The sequence below is a fragment of the Protomyctophum parallelum genome (genome assembly GCF_964188405.1).
Source record: "Protomyctophum parallelum genome assembly, chromosome: 21".
Taxonomy (NCBI): domain Eukaryota; kingdom Metazoa; phylum Chordata; class Actinopteri; order Myctophiformes; family Myctophidae; genus Protomyctophum; species Protomyctophum parallelum.
In genome coordinates, this window is record NC_139713.1 from 30,686,227 (window position 1) to 30,697,099 (window position 10,873).

Below are 10,873 nucleotides of genomic sequence, written 5' to 3' on the forward strand. Positions count from 1 at the left end.
TCAACTCATTCATACTCATGTTGCCTATGGCAACAAAAAAAGACTAAACTTTCCTCAATTTGTACATTATATGGGTTTAACACTTGTTAAACTGAATCCAATACAGAGGAAGAATGGCCATCTCCAGTTGATGGTGGTGGGTAACATTTTTAATTAACTGCCCAGGCGAGATGTATTTAATAGTAAGCAACATGATCAAAAAGGAATGGCTGAAAAACAATGTAATTTGTAACAAAGGCATGCTGACAAACCCTCTACATTGTAAACTTGTTTTACTACTCTACCATGGAATTTACATTAATTATTCTGGACACAAAAATACTTGAATCACTTTATTTCCCATAATGAAACAACGTTCCATTTCCATGCTCTATGTATACAGGTAAATCCTCAGCTGTTTAAGCCCAGTAAATATTCTTTGGGGCTGAAGTAATAGAAGCGTTTGTTGTTCATTGTGTTGCTCAAATCAAAAACTTTACTCGTGTATGTCCTTTGAGCACTTTAAGAACTTTAAACCACATTCTTTCCATCCACAATGACATGTAAATGCACAACAGGGAATATTAATTGTGAATTTCAAAATTTGTAGTGGAAAGAAGAAACTATTAATCTCTCAACTTCCCAGCAAGTCTTCCATCATGTCGGCATAGATAACCGATTTCTCCATCTCATCTTTCTCTTGCTACACCCTAAAATTTCTTCTTCATTTTACCCTTCTTGTGGGCTCCACGTCCAAAGCCTGACTTCTTCACTTCTTGCAGCCTTTGTTTACCTTTGCCACGGAGGTTCTTGAGACCACCGCCTTGCAAGAACTGACTCCTTTGTTGTTTCTTGCGCTGCTTCAGCATCTGTGCCTTGTTCTTTAACTCGGACCTAACTCTATTACTGCCATCTTTCTGTTGTGCTCCTGCAGGACCCGGTGCCTGGGGACCTCGGCGGGCTCGACCTCGACCTGGCAGACAATTCATAAAGATATGTCAGATGCAGCGAACACAAGATGAGGAGGCATAATCGTTGGGTATATAATAGGCATGTGGAAATTAATCAATACGGATCGGAAAATCAATATGAAAGTACGCGATGCAAGTGCATTGGTTCATTCAGTGTGCATCAGATACAATTGACAGTTGAGTGTCTGCATCGGTAAAATACATGGTTACATCGATTTCTTTCATGTTGTATTTCACCCTATTCTGTGTTTCCGAGGCGCATTGAATGCACCACCACCGTAACGGGGTTATTTTCTAAAGGCAGTAATCCAGTAACCTAAAGAAGTTACTTTAGAAAGTAACGATACCCAACACTGATAATGATAGTATGATTAAAGGATTACAATGAATGTGACTTTAGACTTTAGACCTGCGGTCGCTTCTCACCTTGGCTTTAAGGCGTCTTACTGGTGTTTAGGCAACGTAAAATAATCATACCATTCTTTCCATAAGATGACCATGCTGATAAGAATTGTAGCAGGATCACCATTCATATGAAAGTAATCTTCCTAAACCTATTGACATGGTTAAGACTGAAGATACTCTCCTACCTCTCCCAACTTGGTTCCCTCTCGTCTCTGTATCAGAGTCTCCATCATCCACTTTGTACTTCTTCTTCCACTCCTCATAACTGACACAGCATTAAAGTCATAACTCATTCCACGCATAATGACATAGCAGTGTCTGTGCAACATCATATCAGTACAGAAGCGATATAAAAAACAGTATTGATTATTACTACTGAATGCTAAAACTAAGCGTGAAATTTTGCAACGTCATTGTTTAATGTCACAAAGGATACAAGTTCTTTTTGGTTTTAGAAACCACCTGTCCACTCTCTGTTTTTGTCTTCTTCTGGTCGTTTTCTTTTCCTGTACTTGTGACAAATCGCTTCTTCTTACGATCCCTGCAGTGAAAGACAAGAATATAATATATATTTAAGAATATCAAAATGGAATATTGAGTAGGCTTAAAGCTGACTGGGAGTGTACTGTACAAAAGATATGACTACCATTTCATCATATGTTTGTGCTGGTTTAGTCGGGCACCCTCATCTCCCATCATGTCCAGGACAGCCGAGGAGGCCTGCTGTTCAAACGCAGTACATTGTTCTCCTACCAAACTTAAGCTAATGGAATAAACCAAACAAGAAACAAAATGCATCAGACAAAAAAAATAACTATAGGCACAGTGATCAACTCAAGGATGAGGATAACTACTGTACTTTACCCTCTCTCTGAGTTGAAGTCCTTGGGCTGGTAAGGGATGTAGTACTCTTCATCTTTGCCCTTTGGTCTGCTCTTCTTGCTTCCTGGCCTTTCCTCTTCAACGTACTCATGTGGTTTTCTCCTTTTTCCACCAACCACCTCTGAGAAGACTCCCTGCAGCCAAAAAGCAATTAGAAGCTCAAGAAGAAAGCTTGGTTAACTGAAATTTTAAATAATCAATGAAAATAAAAGTATAGCCTGTTCAGGGGGGGAGGAACTGGGGGGGATAGCGTGCATGTGTAGCGATCCACATGCGTTACACCCCCCTAGTGAGACCCTTCACTGTCAGGTGAAAAGAAGATGGTGTCTTTACAGCCCGGGTATCAGAGGAGACCCGAGGCTATCTTCACCCTCCCAATGACTTATTGTGGGGGTTAGTAAAGATGGAGTACTTTTACAGAGGCTGGGGAATTGGCTTTACTAAATTGGGACTTTAACTATTTGTCTGCCCTGAGATCTATGTTATTGAAAATTGCAATAAAAAGATTTTGAAAAGAAAGAAAATAAAGATTATCACATTAAATCGATTATACAATGACAATCAGAGATGCCAATATTTATGTTGGCGGCTGGCCCTTCATTATTGGCTTTTTCAGCTCATTATAGCCTTAATTAAAAAACAAACAAAAAACACATAAGATCAAACTAAAGGATTCTGCCAGTTTTTACCGACAGGTTCTCACCTGTAGAGACTCCTCTTCCTCCTCGCTGTTCTGCTCACCAGGGTCACAAATCGAGGTGCAAGGGATAGGGACCCGGTGGAGCCTGCTTTCTGCAGCCTGGCTCGCTCTCTTCCTGCTAAACTTGTCCACCAGTCGCTTGTCTTTTGACCGCTTGGCTCGCATGACCTCGCCGGCCTTACCGGTCTTACTGCTAGAGTTGATTTCAAAGATGGTCTACAGGACGCAAGCAAACACACCTTCTGGTTAGAGACGGCCTACAACCCATTCCACAGTAGGGATGCAACGGTCCATGTGATGGAAGTATAAAATAACATGGGTTAACTGATTTCATGTATGAAACATTTTTAATAATATATGTTTGAGTGGTGCAACCACTCCTACAACCAGCAATGTCCGTGTCTACCTATGTGTCTTGTGTCTACCTATGTGGCCATGAGCACGAGTATATGCCTATTAGTACCAGTAGGGGTGCTGTGCCAGAAACAGAGAGAGATAGTGCTGCTCTGTTGCCTGCTAATGCCTGCACCACTCAGTTCACACGGGTGTGATTTTTTAAAACACACTTCTCATTTGATTAATTGATAAAAATAATTGCTATGAAAATAATAGTTGCAGGCAGCTCTAAAGTCGGCCCACAACACATTCCATAGGATGGCAAAAAAAACTCACTGATTTGGCCTTGTAAGTTTTGATGGAATCCACCATTTGGAGGTGCTCAAGTTCCATTTTTTCCAACCCTGACCCTGAAATGAAACAATAAAGTAGTTTTAAAGAATCCAAAACAAACACTCGTGACAAATGCAGAGAAACGCTAGTCTGAATAATATTATTAACACAGACATTTTCATCATGACCTTCCAACAAAATAATATAATCATCCTATCCTTACCTAAAAGTGGGTGAACAGCCATAGTGGACAGGTCTATGCTTTTGACCCGTTTGAAGGACTCAGCCGAGGGACTTGGTCGGGACTTGAGATACTGCTTGTAGGCATTGCTTGAGACCTGCCGGGTGTTCTGCAGGTCAAGGGAGTTCTCGTGGGCTATGATCAGATGAGATCCTTCATCGTCCAGGACACTTTGGGGGACTCGCCCAAACACACCATCTGAAGCTGGACAAAGGGACAGAGGTTTGTGTTGGATGGAGCGGTGGAGGGTTAAGGCTCATACATAGTCTGGATTTACGGTGGTGGGGTGACCACCGAACTACAACATGACGTCACGAGCCGCGGTGAAGAGCAAACCACCGCCACCGCTCCAGCCCTTCTCTCTGTTTTTACTCACCACCGCTCAACGTTATTTCAGCTCCGGTGGTCAGCTCACCACCGGAGCGGTGGTCACCTTACCACCGAAAATCCAGACTATGAATAGGCCTTTATAATAACAAACCTTTTAGTAGAGCTGGGCAATAGTACAGTATATCATTATTATATCGATGTGTGTGATGAGAGACTAGATATCAGGTGATTTTGGATCTCGTAATATCATGATGTGGTGTCTTTTGCTGGGTAAGGTTTTAATTACTCTGAATATTTTTTGAAATATAAAAAAATATAGATGTACACACTCACAGCACATCGCGATCAGACGCATTGTGAGCTTGTACATAATATAGGTTTGCTATTTTTGAGAAGACTTTTTTTTAATTAAAAATAATTTTGGCCAGATCACACAGACCTACTTTCTACGTTCCTATTTAAAAAAACTCAACTATAAGTTCTACATGGGCAGGCCTTATGTAGGCTTACCATTTGTGTGTTCTGGTGTGGCCATTTGAATGGGTCTGCCAAGGAAGAGGTGAAGGTCATAGACAAATGGCACTTCATCCGGGCACACCAGACTGTAGGCTATGCCACTGCGTCCTGCACGTGCCACACGACCTGTAACGTGTAAAGGATCGACAAAGGATGACCATATATCGTAATCACAATTTAAAAGCTGCATTGTGGGTGTTTCAACAGATCATAGGTGCTTAGAATTGGCCCGGACTTTCACGAAATGCTATTAGAAGAAAAGGAGGGGGGGACGGGGGGGGACAACATGGACAGCTGGCATGTGTATATATTGGTTGCCGTTATGTCTCAAGGAAACATTCATAACTTGGTCATCAAACCTTTTTTACTGAATGTTCAGATAAAGTAAATATCAAGTTAAAGTCATATAGCTTTAGACACTGTCAGTGTTAGAAAGTATTGCGCAAAAAAATTAACATAATAATAATGTCTGCATTGTGTTTGGGTCACCCACCGACTCTGTGCAAGAAGAGTTTGGGCTTGGAAGGGAAGTTGTAATTGATGACATTGTCCAGCAGGGGGATATCTATACCACGAGCTGCAACATCTGTCACAATAAGAACCATAGCCTTCCGGTGGACAAATTTTCCTATGTTGATCTTTCTGGCAGTCTGGTCCAGGGCACTGTAGATATAGGCACACTCCACACCTTCTGACGACAGCAGCTGCACATCAACACAAAAAGCAGCTTAAAGGCAAAAGGCAGTAAGGCACACCCAAAAATCATGATCGATCTATAAATTCAAGGAATCACTGTATATGTCTGTCCTTTGCATATCTCGATCGACTTCACACTTGGCAGGTGTATTGCTGAGCACCCGAAAGAGGGCAGAGTTGATAGGACACTTCAAGTATCCATCACAGACTAGTTCTCGAGTATGCTGTATGAGACACTTCAGGGTAGGACTACAACGGTTAATCAAACTAATCAATCGATTTAATCAACTATAAGAAAAGAAAAAACTATTTGAATAAAATAATTGATTTTCCAAAATAGCTTAATTAGCCCATCTATAAAAACTAGGTAGATTGGCAGTTTTTGCACAGCAACGTTTTGCAACAAAGTAAAAAAAAAAGTATAATATTAATAAGTGGTTAATCCATGCAATTTAGTCGATTAATTAAACAAATCAATTATTTTGCAATGATTGAACGCACTTCTCGATTACTTGATTAATCTAAAAATAAAGTAGCCCTACTTCCGGGGCAAAGCAATGGGCCAGTCTGAACGGGCACACATTCCTAATGGACATGCACTGTGAACAGCCACTGCATTAGTTATCTCATAACTCTGTAAACATCTTGTACGACTGTATTTAGTTGGAGGAGGTTGCATTCTAAACAAGATTGAATAGCTATAAACTAGTATGACACCAACCTCTCTGACGTACTCTACGTGGTGTTTGGTGGCAACAAACACCACGGTCTGCTCCTGGGGTTTCACCACATTTCTCAAAAGATGCAGGAGTAGCGCTGGCTTGTCATCTATACGCAGATTGAAGAATGACAGCTGTGGGGAGACGAGAAATGAAGACATGAGGGAGCGGTGAGTTTGCAACGAATGAGATATTAACATAACTACCAGTTATCATCATGCACTGAAGAACCCGCAATGGTAGCAAGCATGGTGTTCCACCTGGTACTGCTTCACACTTCTGTGTCATTATGTCAATCATATCTTAGAAATACTGGTTTCAATTTTAAGAAAATGTGACAAATTGCCTTCTATATCTAATGTTTAGTTTGACATTCCCTTTACCTTCAGCTGCTCATTTAGTTTAGTGTCCACATCCAAACGAACCAGCACTGGTTCTGTCAGCCCTGGGAACAAAAACAATTTGATTATCCCCTTGTCTTCCAACACAACACGTTTAATTTTAACACACAAGGACGGTTTCTGCTACAATTAAAAAAGAAATGCCTGTGCCATAACCATTAGACATGTTGTATGAACCAAATACCAGAACATAATGAAAGTCATACCTGCTCTAGCAAACTCCACGATTAGTTTGGGCAAAGTGGCAGAGAACAACATCGTTTGTCTGGTTTCTGGAAGTCTACGGATGATCTCCGTAAGCTGTTCAGCAAAACCCATCTCAAACAGTCTAATAGGAAAAGGTATTCAATTATATGATAGAGCTTTTTCAGTCCCCGTGAAAACCACAGCAAAGAGGACCCCACCCTCCCCATTCTTCAAAACCAGCCTCTTTTCCCAGCTTAGGGCTACTCCCCACCCCTCTTGGTTTTACCTTTAGGAAAAAACATATATATTTTCCTTATACATAAAGATTATTTATGAATTTATTTCCATTTCTTCCCCAAGTTAAATTGATTTGAGTATTTCGAAAAGAGCTATATAAATCTGAGGCATTACTATTATTACACATCGGCATATAATTCAGTAATAGCCGAACTAATTTCTTACCTGTCAGCTTCGTCAAATACCACATACTCCACACCATGTAGTTTCAAGTTCATATCCCTGATAACATGCATCAGCCGACCGGGGGTACCGATGATTCTGCAGTAAGATTAACGATAATACATAAACATAGGGCAGAGGAGCCTATATTGACTGGAATTGCACAAAATATCCATGCTTCAACGCTACTTACATGTCTGGGTTTTCATGAAGAGCAGCAAACTGATCATCCATGCTAAAGAAAGAAAGAAAAGAGAGAAAATACATTTAGACCCTTCATGGTGGGACAAAGGAATGATTTTTAAGTCAGACTCTCAGAGGCAACCCACCTATCTCCACCAAGGATCAAAGCAGTCTTGAGGCCTGTGAATTTTCCCAACTGCAAAGCCAAAATAAATGTTAAGCAATTTGGAGGTGGCAGCAAAAACACAAATGTCACAAGTGCTCTTTAAGAGAAAACACTAAGCTAGAACAAAGCAAAAGAACATAATATTGTTACTGACCTCTTTGGTGAACTTCATGGTCTGCAAGGCCAGCTCTCTGGTGGGGGACAGGATAAGGGCCCGTGCTCCTGTTTGAGCTTGGGGGGCTTTCAGTTTCTCAAACATGGGTATCAGGAAGGCAGCCGTCTTACCACTACCAGTCCGTGCCATGGCTACTAAATCCTTACCATCCAAAATCACTGGGATGGTCTATAGAGGGCAAAGAGAATAATGTGGAATAAAATACTGTTGCATTTGTAGTCACTAAAGTGTGCAATGCGGGAAATCAAAGTGTCATAAACTGACAAGTCATTGACTAACCTTCCGCTGGATTGGGGTCGGGACTTTGTAACCCTTCCTCATGACTCCTTTAAAGACGGGGTAACTGAGACCTGAAATGATACAAGTTTATTCAATACCGTCTATATGCTCCACAATTATTAAGATAGTAAAGAGTTGTAAATTAACTACAGGAGTTGTCATCATAAACAACATCTTTTTATTCTGTGTCCTGCCATGCCTCTTTTTGTTGTAGGGTCCAGGGACTTGTAGATCAGCTATTTTCACAATATTTATTTGTGGAACGTAATGCTGCAACTCCTACAATTCCAAGTCCTTGCCAGTTGAAAAATTCTGTACTAAATCTAATTAAATCTAACCTTTTCTTTATTTTATTTTTTTATTTAGCCAATATGTATCGTTTTGGGGATCCTTGGTATTTTTGACACGGATCTAAAGGGTAACAAGAAGACTCACCCCGGTGCGTGCCCGTTTTTCCTCCCGGAATTTTCCCCAGTGAGGGGGATAACTTTGTAATATGCTATTGGCTGTTTGTATTTTTTTGGAAAAATATAAAAAGATACTCCTGTGGAAAGGTTATTTAATATTACATTTATAAAAAGCTGAAAACAGAAACGGGGTGAGTCTTCTTGTATTCATCTAAAGCCATGATACTACTGCGGTGCATGTATGTTGTGCTCAGGCCATATTACCCATGGACTGAAATCCTCCCGACTTCTTTTTCTTCTTGTTCTGGGCTCTGACCAGCTCTCTGGTGTCAGGTTCCACATCGGACAGACAGTCGGCCGTTGGGAACCGAGGCAACTTCCTTCCGAGCTGAAAAAAAGAAATTGTATTACAATCGTATTCCGTTTCATTTGTCACATCACAGGTGTGTAAAGCAGCGGGTGAGAGACAGGGGGAAATGGAAAGACAGAAACAGGTTAAATAGATAGAACACATTTTGAAATATTATATTATATTAGTAATGCAGTTGGGGGGGAAAGTAGCAGCAGTTTCTTAAGCTGTTGTTTTATAGTCTCTAGTTCTCAATCAAGCACTCTGAGCCCCCCACCACACGTATAAAAAAGGTACTTTTTGGCCAAAAGGGGATTATATTCCACAGAGAAAGAAATATTGTTACTTTTAATTTAAACCCTCATAGAGAATATTTTTCCTCCGTGAAAAAAAATCCCTTTCTGCCCAAAAAGTACATTTTATACGTGTGGTGGGGGGCTCAGAGTGCATCCACTAAGGAAAGTAGGCTTTATAATGACAACCCACCTTTGTATTGGTGAGACGCAAAAACGTTATTTTTATTTACTCTAGTCTAAAGGTCTGCTAGCCCTCCAAGCAGAACCCAAATGCTACTGAAGTTTCTGACATTTGTTCGACCCAGTGCATTGGGTCCTGTTCCTCGTCGTCCATGCCACCTGATTAAAACATTTACTGGCCCTGTTTACATGTTAAAACGCCTCCCCGCGGCATGTGACGCCATTATTTTCCTTGAGTTATTCTGAATTCGGTAACTTTAAGTAGCTATACATCCCGGTGCGAATATCTCCTGTGGCGCGGAAGCCGTTAAGTATTTTTAATATATGTTTGCCCGATTTGGAAGCTTGGATTCTTCTTGTTTATTGACACCTCATTGTACCGCCTATCTGGCTAGCTAGTGGCGCTATAGCTATGACACAGCAGATCAGAGGCAGGGACGTAGCCTCACAAGCCAACCGCACACCGGGAGGCGGTACAATAAACGGTAAACAAACAAGAAGAAATAAAGCGACCAAATCGGTCAAACAAAGATTAAAAATACTTAACGGCTTCCGCGCCACAGGAGATATTCGCACCGGGATGTATAGCTACTTAAAGTTACCGAATTCAGAATAACTCAAGGAAAATAATGGCGTCACATGCCGCGGGGCCTATTTTAGAGAGAATCTCCACATCCGCATTTAGGAATTTCCATACGAAAATACACTAGCGAGCAGGGACCCAACGTAAAACTAAACAAAATATCAAAAAAGTTTTACGTAGGGTCCCGAAAGGGGCTAAAGGTCTGCATTTATGCGAGCCCCGGAAGTAATCGGTAAAATAACTCTAAATGGCCAACGGCATTGAAACGGCATTAGAGCTATGGACCAGAGCTAGGTCTGGACTAGAGCACTTTGTACAGCATGGAAAGGTAAAGAATAACACACACACACACACACACACAGTTAAAAACCCACCTCAGGCAGGCAGTGTTCAACACTCAACAGGAGAAGTTAACAGCAACGTCAGTCAGCTGTTATTACCAAATACCACAGCTGTTATTACCAGGTAATAACATGAGGAACAGAGGACAAGACAATACAACAAATAAAAAGTAACCATGTCACATAAGAGTCATAGTACAAACACTCATATTTCGTTAAAACAGCCCAACGCGCGATTCGTGTTGTTGAGGTTCCGTTTTCTAAATAAATAATTAGTTATAAAAGTACGCTTACATTATCATCGTCCTTAATTTCGGCAGCAAGCTCGAAATCTCCATCTGAATCGGCCTCAGCGTCTCTACGGCCGTTAGGTTTCCTTTTCTTTGTCAGTTTCTTCTTTCTCTGAGCCATACTTCCACTAGCAACGGTTTGCTATCTTTAAAAAAGGTACGAAAGACACGCTCGACTTAACAAATGAAGAATAAACAGACAAAGTTTTAGCTAAACAATTTCAACACACGACAACACAGTGCGCAGACATTTTGTTTTTACACAAACACGTGTCCTGACTTCCTTGGAGGTGGGTTATCCAACGTCGCAGTGCAGTGAGTGGACTACCGCCAACTACTGTTTAGGAGGAGTGCTCTACAAGCCATAATAAAAAACAAAAGCAAAAACATCAAATAAATACCGTTATATTCCATTATAATTACTACAATCAGTCATAAAGTATGGATAAATACATCAAAATAGACGGTTT

General features: G+C 40.9%; 1 protein-coding gene across 1 annotated transcript; it reads right to left on the reverse strand.

The window, feature by feature from the left end:
* Window positions 1–319: 319 nt before the first annotated feature.
* ddx54 (DEAD (Asp-Glu-Ala-Asp) box polypeptide 54) lies at window positions 320–10,655 on the reverse strand. Its single transcript, XM_083793787.1, has 20 exons — window positions 10,408–10,655; window positions 8,629–8,752; window positions 7,958–8,028; window positions 7,658–7,846; window positions 7,484–7,533; window positions 7,348–7,389; window positions 7,158–7,253; window positions 6,716–6,837; window positions 6,492–6,553; window positions 6,111–6,242; window positions 5,187–5,397; window positions 4,688–4,819; window positions 3,830–4,051; window positions 3,610–3,683; window positions 2,941–3,153; window positions 2,220–2,371; window positions 2,002–2,118; window positions 1,792–1,896; window positions 1,541–1,620; window positions 320–952 (listed from the first exon to the last, which is right to left on the reverse strand). The coding sequence occupies exons 1-20, from the start codon at window positions 10,522–10,524 to the stop codon at window positions 690–692; spliced, it is 2,574 nt and encodes an 857-aa protein (XP_083649913.1). The 5' UTR covers window positions 10,525–10,655; the 3' UTR covers window positions 320–689.
* Between the last annotated feature and the right edge of the window lie 218 nt (window positions 10,656–10,873).